At 35.6% G+C, this 21047-nt stretch overlaps 1 protein-coding gene across 7 annotated transcripts in view; it reads right to left on the bottom strand.

Moving 5' to 3' along the window:
* LOC131427084 (extracellular sulfatase SULF-1 homolog) overlaps positions 1-21047 on the bottom strand; it is a 159030-nt gene that overhangs the window by 12439 nt on the left and 125544 nt on the right. For all 7 annotated transcript variants that reach the window (XM_058590002.1, XM_058590003.1, XM_058589999.1 and 4 more), the window contains 3 exons: positions 10464-10790; positions 9993-10393; positions 9816-9926 (listed from right to left, as the gene is read on the bottom strand). In XM_058590002.1, coding sequence (XP_058445985.1) covers positions 9816-9926; positions 9993-10393; positions 10464-10790 — 839 coding nt within the window. The remainder of the gene's footprint in view (positions 1-9815; positions 9927-9992; positions 10394-10463; positions 10791-21047) is intronic.

Raw genomic sequence — 21047 nt, 5'->3', positions numbered from 1 at the left:
TTTCTCTCACTCTGCTCTTGCTTTCCTCTTGCTTTACTCTTGCTTTGCTCTCGTTTCGCTCTTGCTTTGCTTGATTTAGCTGCTTTACTTACTTTCTAACTTTATTACTTTTACTTTTGTACTGTTTCTACTCACCGTTTTATACCGTTTCTATCCATTTTATAATTTTTCCATTTTTTTCACTTTCTTATTTTTACTATTCATTTTCATTCTCATTCTTACGATTTCTGTTAGTTTTCATACTTTTTCGATTCACTTTTTTATTCAAATCTTATTTTAATCTTATTCTTTTCACGTATTTTAGTTTTAAATGTACATTTTTATTTTCCTCATTTCCTGTAATGTTTTTCTTGTCATTTGCCATATTTTTCTTATTTCTTCCACACACTTCCTTATTTTTCTTTTTTTATTTTTCTATGTTCTCTCCGGTCTTTCTAATAATTTCATTCACTTTCTTATTTTTACTATACTGCTTCTTACATTACTTTTTATTTTTCTTACATTTCTTACCAATTGTCAATCTTTTTCTATTCAAACATTTCATATTTTTACTTTCATACTAGTCAACTTAGTTTCATACTTTTTCAATGTGCTTCCTTATTTTTTTTATACGCTTCACCATTTTTTTCTATTAACACACTTCCATTTTTATGTCTGACTTCCCTTATTTTCATTCAACTTTCTTTCTCTCATACATGTATTCATTTTTTTACTTTTCCTATTCATTTACTTACTTTTCCCATTCCCGTTCTTACGTTTCTTTCATGGTTTTAATTTTTATTCAAATTTACCTCTCTTTCCTTTTCACTTTTCTACGTTTCTAATGAACTTTTTTTTATTTTTTCGTTTCCTTCCTTGTTTTTTGTTGTTGTTTATTTTCCTTATATCTGCCTCACACTTTAGCACTTTTTAGTCTTCCTGTTATATCTAATCATTTTCTAGTTATTTCTATCTTGTTTTTACTTTCTTATGCTTTTTGTCACAACCCCCATTCACCATCAAACGTTTCCTTTCAAGGCACGACTACAATACTATTTCTATTTATTTTCATACTTTTCCAATTTACTTCCTTATATTTCCTATACCCTTTCTTAATGTTTTTGGTGACTCTAACTTTCTTTATTCTTAACATATTGAACAAGTATTATAACAAAATGAATGGAATAAGTGTTAAAGTGCTAAAGAAAAACATAGGAAAAAGTTTGAATCTGAGAAGAAGTTATGAAAGTAGTAGCAAAAGTGAAGTGAATGGAAAAGTACAAACGTAAATAAAATAGGAGAAAACGAACGGGAAAACTGAGATACAAAACAAGGAAATTAATTGGCGAAAGATCAACAATCGGCTAAAACCGGGGATAAAATACAATTCAAAGGAAATATGTAAAAAAAGAATGTGCAAAGTAAAAGTAAAAAAGCGAATTGTAAATTAAAAGAAGCACACGAAAAAAGTCTGAAAGTGCCCAGAGAAACTATTCATGTTTACAGGAAAAACGAAGAAGTACATATAAAAGTGAACAAATCAATAAAAAATGGAAGAAGGAGGATGGAGCGAACAAGAAAACGAGTAAGGAAGGTTAGCAAGAGCGAGAAAAAAGACAATGGAAATAAAAAAGAGAAATGAATAAAAAAGAGAAAAAAGACAATGGAAATAAAAAAGAGAAATGAAATAAAAAAGAGAAATGAATAAAAAAAAGTGAATAGTTTTCAAAAACACTGAATAAAAACTTTGGGTCAGAATTGGAAAAATCTGTAAGTGATCTTTATTCTTTCTCACGTTTCATTCTTTCAAATAAAATTACCTTTCTCCCTTTTCCTATTCGTGTACTTACTTTTCCCATTCCTGTTCTTACGTTTCTTCTACGGTTTCATTTTTATTCAAATTTACCTATATTTTCCTTTTCACTTTTTTTCGTTTCTAATGAATTTTTTATTGTTCTCATTTCCTCACCTGTTTTTATTGTTCTTCATTTTCTTGATACTTTTCCCTATTTCTGCAACACACTGTCTTATTTCTCTGTACTAACAAGTCGTCCATTTTTTTCTATTCATTCTCTTGTTACTTCTATTCTGTTTCTTACTATCCTTATTCTTCTTGTTGCATTCCCCATTCATCGAAAATCTTTTCCTATCAATGCACTTAATACTTTTACTTAAATATTTTATCTGTTCACTTATTTATCTTTATTACGTTTCTTGCTTAGTGAGGTAAATAAGAAAGTGAATGGAAAAATTATAAAAGGACTTGTATAACGAAAGTAAGAATTTAAATTGAAATAGTAAGAAATTAAACAAGTAATAACAAAAGGAATGGAAAAAGTGTGAATGTGAATCAGAGAAGAAGTAAAGAGAGTAGCAACAGTAGGAAAGTTGATAATGAAAAGAAGAAAAAGAATAGAAAAAAGTAGTACAAACATTAAAAAAAGAAGTGAATTGTAAATTGCAAGCGTAAATAAAAAAGGAAATCAAGTAAAACAGAAAGAAAAAGGTTGGGCGAACAAGAAATCGTATGAGGAAGGTAAGCAAGAGAAAAAAAAGAATAAAAAACTTCCACCTAGTGGTGTAATGAAGCCTTTCTCATATCAATCATACTATCATATATAATACTGCGGTATTCTTCAAAATTATTTTTCTTCGATTCTTAAAAGAATAACCGAAATCGGTTTGTTTGACCGTCTAGTGATAAAAACCATCAAATTGGAAAAGATTTGAGGTCGATTTAGAAAATTTTTTAAGGTTTTTCCCCATTTTCAGTGATGGTATACAATTTTTAACCCACTTTACCCTATATTTTCGGATCCGGAAGTCGAATCCGCATGAAATTCAGGAATATCGCATGGGACCACAGGACCTTTCATTTGAATCTAAGTTTGTGAAAATCGGTCGCGCCATCTATGAGAAAAGTTAGAACACATATTTTATTTTTTTTGGCGCATTTTACCCCATAACTCCCGAACCGGAAGTCGGATCCAAATAATATTCAGGAATTTTATATGGGACCACAAGACCTTTCACCTAAGTTTGTGAGAATCGGTTCAGCCATCTCCGAGAAAAGTTAGTGCAAAAAAACGTTACGTACACACATACACACACACACTGATTTTCCTTATTCGCTTTCTTATTTCTCCAATCAACTGTCATTTTTTATTCCCTGTTTCACTTTTCTTATTCTCTTTCTTACTTATCTTTTCACTTGTTACCATTTCTAACGAACTATTTTTATTTTTCCAATTTCCTTCCCTGTTGTTCTTGTTATTCTCCTTATTATTCTTATACTCTTGCTTACTTTTGCCACACACTGTCTTATTTTTCCTGTTCAATTTGAACTTTTCCTTTCAATACACTTAATACTTTTACATCAATATTTTTTCTATTTACTTTCATACTTTTTCCATGCGCTTCCTTGTTTTTCCTATACGCTTTCTTATTGTTGTTGGTGTCTTATCTAACTTACGTTATTCCCTTTCTTACTTAGTGAAAGTAAAAAAAATGAGAAAAAAAAGAAAGTGAATGGAAAAAAGTATGAAAGAATTTGTATAACAAAAGTTAGAATTTATATTGAAATAATAATAAATTGAAAATGTAAAATAATCAAACAAAAGGGAAAAGTGTTAGTGTTAAAGAAATGTTGTGAATAAAAAAACGAAGTAAAGAGAGTAGTAACAGTAGAAAAGTAAATAGTAAAAATATTAAGAATAATAAAAAAAAAGAAAGTAGTAAAAATATTAAACAGAATAGAAGAAGTGAATGGAAAATTGCAAAAGTAAATAAGAACGGATGAAAGTGAATGGGAAAAGTGATAGAAAACAAGGAAATAAATCAGCGAAAGATCAACAATCAATTAAAGTCGAGGTACAATACAAAAATACAATTCAAAGGAAATATATAAAAATGAATGGGATAACGAAGAGTGAAAAAGCGAATTGGAAATCTCAGAAAACACATGTAAAAATTCTGAAAATAAACCAGAGAAAATATTCATGTTTACAGGAAAAATGAGCAAATCAAGTATAAACGAAAGAAACCGTTAAAAGAAAATTAACAAGAGAAATATAACCAGTATGGAAAAAACAGAGTGAATTAATAGAAGAATTTTTTCAAAATAAAGTGAATCGAAAATTTAAGAAAGCTAATTGGAAAAATTTATAAATGAACATTTTCTTTTTCTTACGATTCGCTTTCTATCTTTTTTCGCACTCTTACTTTTCCTATTCATTTTCCTACTTTTTCCATTCTCGTTCTTACGTTTCTTGGTAACTTTCCTGCTATAACAGTTTGCATTTCCATATGCAGTTTCTTTTTCTTCCTTATTTTCTCTTAATTATTTCTCACATCCACATTTACTTTTATATTCATTGTTCACTTTCCCTATTCTTTTAGTTATCCCATTTACTCACATGCTTTTCCTATTACTTTAACCAGAATCCTTTTTTTTTTATTTTTATACATTCAATATTCTCATTTGCACTTTTTCGTTTACTTACAAATTTTTCTGATTCTCTTCCTTAAATTTTCTATTTATTTAATTTAGGAAAAAATATCCAGTCGTTTTCTTACTTTTTTTTTTGCTTCTGTTTTCATTATATTTTATTTTCTCTTGCTAGCCTTCTTTAGAATATTTCTTTTTAATCTCATTCTCTTTCTTTAATCTTTTATGGATCTGTTTAATTTTACAAGCATTTCTTTGATTTTCCTGTAAACGTCAATATTTTAACATGTTTTCCAATTCGCATTTTGAATTTTTCTTTTTACATACTTGTTTCGCAACATCCTTGTTTTCTCTTTCATACTTTTCTTTCAGTTGTATACTTTTTCTCTTTACGGTTTTCATTTTTCCATTAACTTTTTTACACTAACTTCTTTTTACTTCTTACTTTTGCTATTCCTTTTTCATATATTTATTATTGTCGTCCTCATGATTACTGTCAGTTTTCATTTTTTTATTCTAATCTGCTTTCAATCATTTCCCTTTCGTTTTTTATTTTCCTTGTTTTCTTGTTATTTATTATGTTGTCCTTAAACTCTTTCTTATTTTTCCAACCCACTGTCTTACTTATCCTATTTATTTTGTACTTTTCCGTGAGCTTTTTAGTCTTTCAATTATTTTTTTTTTGTTTATTTCATTCTCGTAGCAACGTATTCTACTAGATCTCCTATATTAGCGATTCCCAGTTTATATTTTTATCCTTTTCCATATTTTTATCCTCATCACTTTCACGTTTAGAATGCACTTTTCGCTTTCGTAATTCTCCCATCCACAGTCACTTTTTATGTTATGCTATATATTATTCCACTTTTCTTATTCTCTTTCTTACACTTTTATGCTTTTCCTATTCATCTTACAGTTTTATGCATTTCTTACTATTTTCACTTTTATGCTTTTCCTATTCATCATGCATCTTTCTATGCATTTTTTCTGTCCACTCAATTCCACACCTTTTCATTTAATTTTCATACATATTTTTTGTTTCAGTTATAGACGTTTTAACACCTCAAGGTCAGGCCTCTTTGCACCAGAATATCTTTCTGACGCTTTGTGCGGGGTTGGGAATAGAATCCAGGTGAGCTGCGTGGAAAGCATAGACTATCCCATCACGATATACCCCTCCCCATTTTCATACATTTATTATTCTCATTGTTCACTGTTAAATGTTTCTTTGTTCACTTTTTTTCAATTGTCTTTCTGAATTGTTCTGTTCTTTTTTTTGTAAGAACTATTTTCTTTCATAATCACATTCCCTCTGTAACTTGTTTTTTTTTTCAAATTTGTTTTCTTTTCCATCGCTAACTTTCTTTATACGATTTCTAGTTTTTCTTTTTAATAACTTTCCCTCTGTACTTTGTTTTTTTTTTTCATTCTGTTTTCTTTTCTCTTGGCAACCTTCCTCATACTATTTCTTGTTTGTCCCATGCGCTTTCTTCAATTTTTTTATTGTTTTGCTCTCAGTGACATACCTATTCGCCCGGAGCGAAATATGACTTACCGCCCCCATGTTTTCAAATTCACTCTTTTACTTTGGCTTTTCACGTTCTTTTCTTTTGCTATTCGCTTCGTTGATTTCCCTATTTTCTAGCTTACTTTTTCTGTTTGTTTTTTTCTAATTTTCCTGTTTACGTTTTTACTTTTTCATACATTCTTCTACATTCTCTACTTCTTCCTATCTTCACTGTTTACTTTCTTTTTTTTTTCTTCAACACTTTGATATTTCGTTCTGGTTTACATCTTTTTCAATTATTCACTACTCAAATCTCTTTCCTTTATTTTTTGCCTTTCTCACTTCTCGCTGTGAAAACCGACTTTTTAACCGAGGCCCGAATGGCCGAGTGTCATATACCATTCGACTCAGTTCGTCGAGATCACAAAATGTCTGCCTGTGTGTATGTGTGTGTATATATGTGACAAACATTGTCTCTAAATTTTCTCAGAGATGGCTGAACCGATTATTACAAATTTAAATTCAAATGAAAGGTCTTAAGATCCCATAGAAAGTTTTTATTACTAGTCTTCCTGTTTCCTTCTTGTCCTCCAACCTGTCTGCTTTAGTGTTATTCTGTTTTTCCATTTTCTGCCTTGCTACCTTCTTACCGTTTCGGCTTCCTGGACATTTTGTGATTTAGTTTTGTGCGCCGTTCGCTTCGCACGAGAGACAACTGTTGTTTTTTTCGCATTGGAGAAAAACGCAGAATGGGTTCGACCATGAGGTGTTGGATGAATGTGATCATTGTCGTTCTTACGTGTCTTACCAGCTGCGATTATCATTTTTATTTAATTGTATTTTTATCGTTTGCCTCCTTTTCATTTTCACGTTTACGATGCACTTTTTTGTTTTCCTTATTTCTTATTGTGATTTTCTGATTTTCCTTATTTGCTTTCATGTTTCTCCCATCCGTTGCCACTTTTTTATTCACTGTTTTACTTTCCTTATTCCCTTTCTTACTCTCCCTTTCACTTTTCTCTTCCTATTTATCACGTCTCTTTTGAAGCATTTTTTTAATGTTTTTTACTTGTCCTGTAAACTTACATATTTTCTTTATCCACTTTTGTTATTTATGCAGTTCATTTATTTTACTTTTCAAGTTCTCTTTAATATTTTTCCTTCTCGCTGCCTTACTTTTCACTCTAAATTTATTACTTTTCTTTTCAACTTTCCCTGACTTTTATTCTTGATATCTAGACTTTTTATCTTGGTATCTAGATTTTCTATCTTGTTATCTTCCTACCATTTCTGCCATTTTGCAATTCTGTCTTCGTGTTTCCATAGCATCCTATCTTGCTGACTTTCTACCTTTCTATCATCTGGCCTTTCAATGTGCTGCCTTTGCTGACGTCTTGTCTAACTCTCCTCTAGACTTCTTACCGTTCTTCTGGATATCTGAATTCTACTCTCCATAATTTACTGGTTTCCTGCCAATTGCTTCGAACTGGTTGTCTTCTAGTCTACCTGCTTTCCGATCACCTGGCTTAGTTTATGTCTTTCTGTTTGCTTGGCTTGTCTCCTTTCAGCCGTCTTGTTTGCTTTCTTTCTTACCTACCTACCATTTTCCTTCTACCAGTTTTTCTAAGTTCTAGGCTTCGTACCTTCATATATTTTATCGTCATCCTGCCTTTTGGTTTTCGTACTTTTCAGTTCTTGCAACTTCTTCTCGTGGCTTCCTGTCTCCCTGCATTCTTGTCTCCTTAGTTTTCTACCTTCTGTCTTCTCGATTTTCCTACCTTCCTACTTTACAGTCTTCCAATCTTCCTGACCTCCTATCTTTCTGTATTCCTGTTTTTATTAATTTCATTCTCGCCATTCAAAAAACTTCTACCTCCTTAACTTCTTGCTTTTTTATCTTTTTGTCACCCTACCTTATCATTTTCTAACTTTCCAGTTACCTTTTTGTTTTGCCAGCTGCCTACTCACCTGTTAGTCTATTTGTCCGTCAACCTACTTTCCAATCTTCTTGTCATCTCGGTATAATTCTTTCCTGACTTCCTGAACTCTTGTCTTTCTGTCTGCCTATCTTTCTACCATCCTTTGTTCTTTCATTGCTACCTTCCTGACTTCTTGCATTACTGCCTATCTTCTTGCCTTCCTAGCCTTCTGATTTCATGTCTTCTGGTATTCTTAGTTTCATGTCTTTATTCTTTTTGGCTTTCATACCTTTCCTTTTTTCGATCGTTCCGAGTTACAATAAGGAGTGTATCGAAAAGTAGTTAACAACATTGATTATTGAATAAAAAAGCGAAAAAAAAACATATTTTGACATCTGTTTTCGATACATTTTTATGCATTTCACTGATTATATTGAAGAAAATCCTAGTTTCTGTGAAACGCTCGCACTTTGAACTTGACATTCTTCATTAAATTCTGCACAGTTACTTTTGTGACTTTCCTTCCGAAAGTGCCACTTGACAATTGCCCAATACCTTTCAATTGGCCGAAGATTCGGGCAGTTCGGTGGGTTGATGTCCTTTTCCACGAATTGTACATTATTTTTTGACAACCACTGTAGAACGGAGTTGGCGTAGTGGGCTGAAGCCAAATCCGGCCAGAAGAGAGGAGGAGCCTTATGCTTTTTGTACAGTGGCAGCATTCTCTTCTTCAAACATTCTTCCTCGTACACCTTGGCGTTAATTGTGCCCTTCGTGAAGAAAATCGACGACCGCAAACCACAGGTACAAATTGCTTGCCAGACCAACACCTTCTGCCCAAACTTTTCCATCGCCACCGTGGTGTCAGCGTCGTCCAGGTCCTGGTACACCGATTTCGTATAATATTGCGGTCCGGGCAGCGCTCGAGAGTCTTCCTTGGCGTGGGTTTCGTCGTCAATCAGGATGCATCCGTCTTTATTCTGTAGAATCCGGTTATACAGTTTTCGCGCTCTTGTTTTCGCCTGAACTTGCTGTACCAGGGACTTTTTCGGCACCTTCTGTTTCATGTACGTTTTCAGGGAGCTCCGAACTTTGATCCGTTGAATCATCCCGATGCTGGTGTTGAACTGCTTGGCCAGATTCCGCGTCGACGCCGATGGGTTTTTCCCGATGTACTCAACCACTTTTAAGTCCCGGCCGGGCTGGCTGGGGCCCGTTTTCCTACCGGATCGGGGTAAATCCTTCATGGAAAGGGTCTTACCGAACTTCTCGATAATATTTTTGACACTGGTTTGGTGCACTTTCACCCGTTTTGCAATTCCGTTGTACGTGACACCACTCTCTGAGCACCAAGCGTACCGAAACCAATCGATTGTGCAGCTGTTATTGACATGTAAACAAACATGTTACCGCAAAACACGCTGCAAAAAATTGAGCCATTTCAGAGTAAGATGATGCTAACTACTTATCGATACACTCCTTTTCCCGAATTTTATGCCTTCCCGATCACTATATCATATCCGAACTATTTCTCGTTTTGATGCTTGATAGAAAATGTTGTTATTTTAACTACTAACGAAATCAAACCTATATCAGCACTTGCAATGAGGACAGCTTTTTGTTATAAACTTGTTACGGTTTGACGATCGAAATCTTATCTTTCTGTTTTATTATCTTCATATTTTCCTGCCTTATTTATCTATGTCTTCTTGTCTTTCAAATTTCCAGTCCTCTAACCCTCCTGGTTTTCTAAACTCTTGTGCCACTATCCCTCTGCCTTTCTTCACTCCTGTCGTCACGCTTTTCCTGAATTCCGGCATTCTTATTTATTTCTGTCTTCCTGTGTTCTTGACTTGTTATTTTCCAGAATTTTCAAATTTTCTTTTTAGAACACACAATTATCAATCCCAAACGTGTTTTCGCATCTGATTGATGCTGTCCAAATGTCGCGTCATCTTCGTACCTTCGCTCATTCCAAAGTGTTGTGCCTCCTGGTGATCGATGACATAGTCTTCATGGTCCTGCCGTGCCTCAGCATGTTCCGAGTTCAAATCATCACCATGATGATCGTCATCTAATAAAAAAAAACATAAATGTACGTCAATAATCATTGACAGCAAATGCTAAATTAAACCCTTACCCTCTTGATCCGTATCATGATCCTCGTCATCATCGTCGTGTTCGTGCGAACCGAAATCCAGTGTCACGTCCTCCCGCTTTTCGGCTTCGGTTACCGTTTCCAGTGGTGCGATTTTTTCCCGTTCCGACAGCGTTCCCGCCGTTCCGTTGGTTCCCGCATTCAACCGAGCACTGTACCTTGCGGCAGCGGCTTTCATCCGTTGCTCCTGCATCTGCTCGGGCGATTCTCGTCGGCCGGAACTTTCAATGAGGAACGTATCGGGCCATTTATCGACGGCATTCCGGTGACGGTTCAATATCAGCGGCAGAAAACTGCGACCGTCCATGTGCGGCGGTGGAGCCACACCTCCAATGTCCAGGAAAGTCGGTGCCAGATCCACGTTCAGCACAATTTCATCAACCCTAAAATTGAATAAAATAGGATTAAAATTAACAAAAGATGAAAGCACGAACAAAAATGAATTTTACTAACACACTGGCCGGTTCGATGCCGGGACCTCGCATCAGGAACGGAACACGAACGTCAAACTCGAACGGGAAGCTTTTGCCCTTGATCAGACCAAACTGACCGAGGTGATAACCGTGATCGGACGTGTAGATGATGTAGGTGTTGTCCAGTTCGCCCAGATTCTTCAGTTCCTGGTAGACACGTTCCACGGCCACATCCACCGATTGTAACGTTTGAAGACGTTTGGTCATCAGCAGATCCGTGAATTTACGATGGATCGGGGCCATCGGTTGCGTCACCCGCAGAATCCACTGTTTGTCCGGATTGGGAGCATGATCGTAGGCGGGGGTGCTGTGGAAGAAAGAAAAAAAACAGATCGAATTCAGTACCAGTGCAATTCTAATCGTCGTCTAACTAATGAATGAATAAGTAATTGGGATTAATTCCTCGCAGACAGTCCCATAAATCATTCCTCGGCAAGTGGCACGATATGCAAATCCCTCCGCCGTTCGGCCGAGGAGTCGCAATTGAACTGCTTCCCCATAGGCCTTCCGCGATGGCAACGAAATGCTTTAATTCTAGGGAATGCGAAAGGAGATTTACTTAATTGAATGGATTTCATGCAATCAAATCCTGGGGACGAAGCGACTCTAACGCGTCTTTAACTTTAGAAGGCAGTTGTGGTTTGCTGTTGCTTTCGTTTTAACGACTATTAATGCAGACAGAAGAGGGTCAGGGCAGTTGAACAGTTTGATTTATCACTGAAATATTAATGGAGTGAAATATTAATAAAGCGAAAAATACCACACAGCTAGTGAAACTAGAACATTTAACTAGACCGCCACATTTCTATTCGGAAGCTGAGTCGAACATCTTCCGAGGTGGCTCAATTAGCAGAGCAGTTCTACGAATTGAAGGACCATTGCAGGTTCGAGTGTCGTTTTCTATAATTTATTCAAAGAAACATCTCGATAGAAAATCCGAATGTGCTCTTTTCATGATGACTGTGATCACCAGCAAAAGCACCAACAAGTCGTACAATATCATCAATCAGAATATTTTCCTGTTATTCGCTCGGTAAAGATATGTGAGATTTTATTGTACCCAACCAGCGAACAGATACCGAGAATAATTTCATTTATTGAAAAAATAAGAAACAGGGACGAAAAAAGAAGTTTGAGCAATATTAAGGAGCTGTTGATTCTGTAGATTACACCGTGTGATAGAGGTTTCGAGAGTTACGTGATGGCAGCGACAGGCCCTACGAAGCAGATCAGAGTCAAAACCACATAAAATGAAGGATGAAACCGGGGTAAAATAAATGACAATAATAATAATAATACATAAAATAGTAGTTTAGTCGCTCTTTTGTAAGTTATAGGTGTTACGAAGCGTTACATGCGTTACTTTTTTGTGAAGTGTAAGCGTTACGGAGCGTTACATGCGTTACTTTTTTGTAAATTATAGGTGTAACGAAGCGGTACATGCGTTACTTTTTTGTGAATCGTAGGTGTTACGAAGCGTTACTTTGTTGTAAATTTTAAGCACTCCGAAGCGTTACATGCGTCACTTTTTTGTAAATTATAGGCCTTACGAAGCGTTACATGCGTTACTTTTTTGTAAGTTTTAGGCGTTACGAAGTGTAACTTTTTTGTAAATTACGAAGCGTTACATGCGTTACTTTTTTAGTGAATCATAAGCGTTACGAAGCGTTACTTTTTTTGTAAGTTGTAGACGTTACGCAGCGTTACATGCGTTCCATTTTTGTAACTTATAGGCGTTCCAAATCGTTACATGTGTTACTTTTTTAAGCTATAGGCGTTACGAAGCGTTACATGCGTTACATGCATTACTTTTTTGTGAATCATATGCGTTACAAAGCGTTACATGTGTTACATTATTGTAAGTTATAGGCGTTACGAAGTGTAACTTTATTTTTAATCATAGGCATTACAAAGTGTTTACTTTTTTGTGAATCATATGCGTCACAAAGCGTTATTTTTTTGTAAGTTATAGGCGTTACAAAGCGTTACATGTGTTACTTTTTTAAGCTATAGGCGTTACGAAGCGTTACATGAGTTACTTTTTGTGAATCATAGGCGTTACTAAGCGTTACTTTTTTGTAAGTTGTAGTTGTTACGCAGAGTTATATGCGTTACTTTTTTGTGAATCATAAGCGTTACGAAATGTTATTTTTTTGTAAGTTATAGGCATTACAAAGCGTTACACGCATTACTTTTTTGTGAATCATAGGCGTTACGATGCGTTACTTTTTTGTAATATATAGGCGTTACGAAGCGTTACTTTTTTGTAAGATATAGGCATTACAGGGCGTTACGTGCGTTACATGCGTTACTTTTTTGTGAATCATATGCGTTACGAAGCGTTGCATGTGTTACATTTTTGTAAGTTATAGGCGTTACGAAGTGTAACTTTTTTGTGTATCATAGGCATTACAAAGCGTTACATCCGTTTCTTTTTTGTGAATTATATTCGATACGAAGCGTTACATGCGTTACTTTTTTGTAGGTTATAGGTGTTACGAAGCGTTGCTTTTTTGTAAGTTGTAGGCGTTACAAAGCGTTACATGTGTTACCATGTAAAGTTATAGGCGTTACGAAGCGTTACATGCGTTACTTTTTTGTAAATTATAGGCGTTACGAAGTGTATGTTTTTTGTAAACCATAGGCATTGTAGAATATTTTGATAAAATGATGTGAAATTTAATATGCATTTAAAATAATTTTCAATTTTAAGAGTTATAAAAATCTAAATTTGCTTAGCCTATAATTTTATGTACAATTGTCTATGAACTATTGCTTATATACCATACAATGACACTCCGTGATTTGTGAGATCAAACAATTATAAGAGAGATAGAAGATAACTATTGTTAAAACAGCAGAATAGAATTCGGCTTGATGAGTAAATTAAAACGACACAGCCGACAGTACAAGTTGATCACTAGAAGTGTGCACAATAAAAATTGAAGATCGCATAGCACCCAAGTTTATTACCCTCGCTTTGCGGTCCCGCCTAATTGGCATTCCGTAATCTCGTCAAGAAGTAATCTTTTCGATTGTGTCCGTCACTAGCCTCCGGCTAGTCGCTTTCGCGAATTAAGAAACCCTTCGACCCGGCGTTACGAGTCCCGTTGGCTCGAACAGGCATTACAAAGCGTTACATGCGTTACATTTTTGCCAGTCATAGGCGTAACGAAGTGTTACATGCGTTACTTTTTTGTGAATCATAGGTGTTACGAAGCGTTACATTTTTTGTAGGTTACGAATGTGTTACTTTTTTGTAAGGTTCAGGTATTACAAAGCGTTGTAAGTTATAAGCGCTCCGAAGCGTCACATGCGTTACTTTTTCATAGATTATAGGCGTTACGAAGCATTACTTTTTTGTGAATCATAGGTGTTACGAAGCGTTGCATGCGTTACTTTTTCCTGAATTATATGAGTTACGAAGCGTATTACAAAACGTTGTACAAAACGTTGTAAAGGTACAATTGTTACGAGACGTTACATCCGTGACTCTTTTGTAACTTTCGTGTGTTCCGAAGCGATATATGTGTTACTTTTTGTAAGTTATAGGTGTTAAAATGCGTTACAAGCTTCGGCATCCCAATTTTAACATATCGAAGAATCACCTAATTGTAAAATCTACTGGAAATGTAAAAATTATGAAATGCTTAGAAATAATCCTACAATGTCATGGAATACACTGATAAAAATTAGTACGGTGACATATCTTATCGAAACGAAAACTTGTATCTAATTTTGAAGGAATCTGAAATAATGTTCAGCTATTCAGTCCATGAAGGAATCATTAGTTCTGTTCTTGATATGAGAGTATTCAGTAAATTGAAACAGCCACGTACTCAGAGGGGAGAGGGGGGAGGGGTGAACGAGGAGCTCTGGCCCCTCCCGTAATAAGAAACAGAAACTATAAAAGAAGTTTGAGAAATATTATGGAACTGTTGATCCTGTAGGTTACACCATGAGATAGAGGTCTTAAGAGTTACGTGATGGTTAAAACTCCACTGCCGATAAAACGGCGGGCCCTACAAAGCAGAACAGAGTCAAAACCACATAAAATGGAAGATGAAACTTGGGTAGAATAAATGCAGATGTGAAATATCCCGTCGCTGAATCCCGCATATACTTATTTAGGGCTAGAAAGATGAACGCAAGCGCACTTCGAGTACGTGTTTGGCTTCACCCTCGTTCACCTAATTTGACTTCCTCCGAATATATACCAGTATAGCCGAAGTAAATTAGTATGAGCACAAATTTTATTTGAATACTCCATAATGACAGTTCCAGTAGAAAAGTTTAAAGTGTATGTTAAAAATGTCGGTAAAAGGCACACCGAGAATTAGGGACATAAGTAACATTATTTTTGATATCTGAGGGCTTACACGCTATACAAAATTGAACAAGGCACGCTGTGTGCTAGACCGGTGCGTTTTCTTCTTCTTCGGTATCAGCACCTTTTACCAGCCAAGCAGATGCATGCTTCTGTGGCTCAGTCGACTAACAGACGTACTATTTTAGATACAATATGTTCTTCCACATAAATTTGAGTGAGCTGCAACGCTCCATTTATGTGCATCTAATAAGATGTAAAATCACAGGTTTTTTTTTAAAGTGTGTAACTACTTGATTTTTCAAATGACGCAATATTCCACGCACACAGAATTTTCTACGTTCCGAGTGTAATTTGCACTCGGTTACCAATTACCGCTGTATGGATATATGTATCAATTATTCAGCCAGCAGATATGTGCTTCTGTGGTTCAGGCGATTAAACGATGTGCTTTGTGATCTAACGTTTCTCGGTTCAAGTCCCGCTGTGGCTATTGATCTTTTGTTTTTTATTTCATTCGAGTTTAAGATATGTAGTTTTCAAATCACACAATTTTACATAAACATTCTTGAACATAAATTTATGTGAAATACGACGCTCCATTTATGTGCATCGTATAAGATGTAAAATCACACGATTTTTTCGAACTGTGTACCTAAACCAATCTGACTGAATTTATATAAAAAATGGGCCCAAATTCGTGTCAGAGGTAAAAAATGTTTCAAAGAGACTGTGAATCCCGAAGAGATCCCAAAGAATTCAAAAGTTTGAAATATGAAATTTAACTTTAATGGAGAGTTTCATTTTTGCTCTAGAATCTCTAGACACTGTTGAAAGATGAGTCAGTAAACGTGTCCAGTGACTACTCGCATCCCGAACAGACAAATCCCAAGAGCCAATGAAAACCTAAATTATGCATGCGTAGTTGGATTTCAATTTAAGAGTGTTAAATAAATTATACGCTATGGATTACGGTCTGCCCATTCGAGCAAATGGCAATGCTGGCGACAGACACGACTGCAAACCGTTGGAATCCGAAACCCACATCAGGACACCAGACCATATCGTCATCAGCTGACGCGACTGGACCGGGCTTCCCTTCAATCGGATGGTTTTCCGACATGTATGTGACAGTGTGTGTATTCCAGATTGGTTCCACCCAATTAATTAATTATCACAGACTGCCTCCGGACAGGGGGGAGACAGCGAGATACCCACCCGCATGCTGTTTCTGGCACCGAGGATGACCTCCTCGGTCATATGTCGCCATGTGGGTGCTGCTCGTTTTGACCGTTTCGTTCGTTTCGCCCAACCGCCTGTGCCTGTTAATTCGCGAACGAGCCTCCTGTCTGTCGGATTCGTAGTTTGCCCAGTCATTCAATCGACCGACAGCGTGATTAATTTTGAATAAACTAATTTGTAGCGAGTGCCGTTTGCTCGCAGCTTCCATTTTGGTTCGTTGAATTTTGATCCTAGTCCGATCTCTACCACCGGTCACAGTTTGGTTGGTTGGTTGTTTTGGGGGTGGGTTCTGTGACTGTCACAGTAACGACTGATGCCTGGTTTAATGTGACCTCTGAACCGGCATGGATTGTAATCACGGAGATGAATATGCTAAATGGATGTAGAAATAGTGAACTTTGACTGATAGTATTGAGCTCCTAAAGAACTTATTGTTATAATAATTCAGATTTAAAAAATTATTAATTTATTCAAACTTTCCAATGGATCCTGTAATACGATTTCAGTGACCAGCAAATTAAAATCAAATCACTCATTTGTCATTATCACTACGGGTTGCCGATTGCCGCAGGTTTTCAGTCATCGTTCAAATCAAATATATTAGATATTAAATTAGTTCGGTTGACTGCGCGATTTCCATCAGGTCGATGCTTAACATATGCCGATTCGAGACCAGATTATGTAAAGTGGACAACAAATTAATTAAACTAGCATCCGGTTTAGTGGGTGCACAATCACATCGCCCGGAAGATGTTAAGCTGGTTGAATCTATAGATCGAACATTGATGTTTATTCAATCTGTAATTCAGATGACATAATTTTCCCAAAAACTATCATCGGTGCAAATGATGGATGAATGGACTCGTTACTCCTATCCATGGAAATGCAATACCATCGAGCTACCTAGAAGATGCGAGAAAATACTTCATAGAGCGATGGAACAGCGCACCGTTCTCTGTCCAGTTGGTAATATTCTCTTTTTGTCAGCTCTATTGGCTTTACAACTTAACCAATGTTTGAACCACAGTTTGCACTTGTATCTTATCCAACGCAGTTGAAAGTTGAGACGAATTTGGGCGGATAGATAAAAAAGGCGGGTGGATAATGTCACAGACATAACTGGTGGACGTGCGGTCGAATAAAACTAACATGCTTTTATTCATACTTCCGAATATAGATAATCGTTCGTTTGAGTAGATTGTGTGGAGTTTGCGACTTTTATTGATTGTAACGGTACATCTATAGTATACTGAAGCTCGACTTTTTCACGACAAACATATTTTACGATAAAATAAGATTTTCTTACTTAGACACTTCGTACAATCCTGTAAGGGTTTTAATGGTTCTGAAAAAACCGATTTACGTAATTTATCCAATGTTTACTACTGTTGAGTATTTTTGCCATCATTAATTTCTTCAAAACTAAAATTCTGGATTGCTGGTCTGGATCAAATCTGGGACAGGCTCAGAATTCAGATGCAAAATTCTGGTTTAGGTTTAGGTTGGTTTTTCTTCAGAGGACAACACTTAGATTTTATGCTCTTCGATCTTAAGTTGGGCAAGAAAGGAACAATGAAAAAAAAGGTAAAACTTTCATCTAGTGCACGGGATTCCATTCGTGGCGTTACGAAATTGTTCTGATAGTTTGTCTGTTCAAGTTTACAAAAGTGGAATTCCTGCTTTGTGCGCTGTGTCAAAGTTGTTTGAAGTTACCAATCATCACATAACGATAAGTCAAGTAGACTGAGATCTAACGGATCATTTTTGAATTGATTTCGATCATATCATATCATATCACCTTATTACCAAAACGATATCCAACGCATTGAAGCGGTTTAACGCAAATTTGTCAGATTCGCTCTCCGACGGGCTCCGGGTTTAGAAATTCTTTAAAAAGTCCCCGAAAAGTTAATCTAGATCCGACTTCCGATTCCGGCATTACAGCGCGTTAAGTGAAAAATTTAAAATGTCAGTAGTTTTTCACAAGTGATGACGAAACGAGGTGCTTATATTTTCTTATAAAAGTTACTGGTAGTAATAATTTAACTTATTGGTGTGACATTTTGTTGATCTTACACCAATTAGTTAAATTATACAACTGTTCTTGTATGAATTCGGTGAAAGATAATATCATACACTTGATCGAAAAATTTAGATAGTTGAGATACAATAAAAATATAAACGGTCCAAGGTGACTTCCTTGAGGAACAACAAATGGTGAGATTGTAAAGTCTTCTGTTTTCATTATCATTTCACGACCAGTTAGATATGATCGAAGCCAATTCAAAAATGATCCGTTAAATTTCAATCTACTTAACTTGGAGATCGTTATGTGATGATTGATTTTGTCGAACGCAGCAGAAAAATCGGTGTTCATAAAATCTACTTGTAGTCGTGCTTGTAAAGAAGATATGATAAAGAAAGTATTTGGCACGAATCCTTGCTGAGTCTCAGATATGTAGTCAAAGCAACTATGTGTTCTAAACTCCAGAACTATAATTTCAAACAACTTCGACACAGCGCACAAAGCAGCAATTCCACGGTAGTTGGATACTTTTGTAAACTGGAACCAACAAACTATCAGAACAATTTCGTATCACCAGGGATGGAATCCCATCGGGTCTAGCACTAGATGAACGTTTTAACTTATATTAATTTTTATGAAAGTTACTGGTAGTTTCATCTCGTTGGCAGACCTTGTCAGTTAGTCGATATATAAATCTACATTGGGACTACTAGTGCCCGGTTTTCGCTTTCGAACGCACCGATAATAGTGAAGAAAAGCTCCAAAACCCGAACTCACTTCGATTTCTCAGCAACCGTTAAACCGATTTTCAAAATTCATGATTCAAAAAAATTGCTTGTCTTAAAATTCTTTGTCTTAACAAAATTCGTGAAATTTCATCCAGATCCCCAACTTCTGGTTTCTTTTATATATATATATATATATATATATATATATATATATATATATATATATATATATATATATATATATATATATATATATATATATATATATATATATATATATATATATATATATATATATATATATATATATATATATATATATATATATATATATATATATATATGGCGATGAGTGTCAAAGCTTTCAAATCGTCATATAAAATGACGATGCAAAACCGGTACGCATCGGTACGTACCGAAGAAGAAGAAAACACACCGGTCTAGCACATAGCGTGCTTTGTTCAATTTTGTATAGCGTGTAAGCCCTCAGATATGAAAAATAATGTTACTGAAGATTTCTTATGTCCCTAATTCTCGGTGTGCCTTTTACCGGCATTTTTAACATACACCTTAAACTTTTCTACTGGAACTGTCATTATGGAGTATTCAAATAAAATTTGTGATTAGTAGATGCTCATACAAATTTACTTCGGCTATACTGGTATTCCAAAACGATACTCACATAAATTTCACAGGGATAAATTACCGTTTAGAGCACAGATAAAAGTACGAGGATGCCAAATTAGGTGAACGAGGGTGAAGCCAAACATGTACTCGAAGTGCGCTTGCATTCGTCTTTCTAGCCCTAAATAAGTATATGCGGGATTCAGCGACGGGATATTTCACATCTGCATTTATTTCACTCCAGTTTCACCCACCATTTAATGTGGTTTCGACTCTGTTCTGCTTTGTAGGGCCTGCCGCTTTATCGGCAGTGGAGTTTTGACCATCACGTAACTCTTAAGACCTCTATCTCTACCCCTTAATCTATAGCAAAATTAAATTATTTGCCCTTTCAAATTACCAAATAGAAAATACTTAAATCGATATTTAGTTAACTCGTCGCATGCGAGGAAAATGCTCTCAACATTGTTCAACTTCCAAGGCTAGTAAACTGATTCCAAATAACGGTTTTCGACATTTTCTACCATTGATCTTCTCAAATCTGCGATAAAATAATCAGTTGAAAAACATTCCGATTTGTATTTCTTTTTATTAACCTTAGCACCACCTTTACGGATGAATATGCATAGCGACGCGAATATTTAAAATTGATCATTCAGGAGTTAGCCTTATTTTGTGTTTAGGACCCATAATCGTTCCGTATTTGTATTGTGTATTGTTTAAATAAAAAAAGTTTAAAATTGAGTTAATTCCCCACACTAAGCAATGAGCGGTTTACCGAAAGGCAATTTCGTTATGTCGCATAGCACTGTAATGCGGACTTGCGTTCACAAAAAGGCAGTGAAACGATTATTATGATTATTTGTTGTGTACGCTATTCTAACAAAATGGGTAACGATTATTTTCATGAACATTAAGCAAAACCGTTGCTTTTGTGGAAGCAGTACTGCTCTCTATTCATCAATAGAGAAATTTTACAAACCGGCCTTCAGAACTAATAAATGTTTCCCTAAGGAATAAAATCGGAATTAGCAGTTCGCTAAAAATTAGCATAAGCTATTCAAAACAAAAACGTAGTCATCCGTCAAAAAAATGAAAAATCGCACCTAATATTGTTTTTGAAGTACATTTATTCTGAACCAGATTTCAAAGCCAACATTTCGGTATTATCATTTGACTAGGGCATATCGTACGTTTGAATTTTGCGAATTTTACAAAATAATTATAACGTTCATTGTTCGGCTCTACAACTTTCATTCAGACAACAATCGATAGAATCTCGTTGATGGAAGAACAATCTGCGAAGTAAAGCACAATATGTTTGAACTCCTTGTTAAATAACCGAGTAATTTGCATAATTTTTGTAACTTTCAAAAGGGCCTATCGCACGATATCTAATCACATAAAAAGTCTTGGCATTACATTCCTTTTGTGGAATTTGGCCTTTCTGTTTCAACAGACTTCGCAGCCGATTCTTAGTGTACAGAATCATTGCATGGCTAGTACTATGGATCCTACTGACACTAAGAACCCTTCCAGGTCGGGGCTCGAACATACGACAACTGGCTTGTAAGACCAGCGTCCTATGCATTGAACCGCCAACCCGGGGTAAATCTA

This window comes from Malaya genurostris, chromosome 2 (genome assembly GCF_030247185.1).
Source record: "Malaya genurostris strain Urasoe2022 chromosome 2, Malgen_1.1, whole genome shotgun sequence".
NCBI lineage: Eukaryota > Metazoa > Arthropoda > Insecta > Diptera > Culicidae > Malaya > Malaya genurostris.
This window is presented reverse-complemented; position numbering and strand designations above follow the sequence as displayed.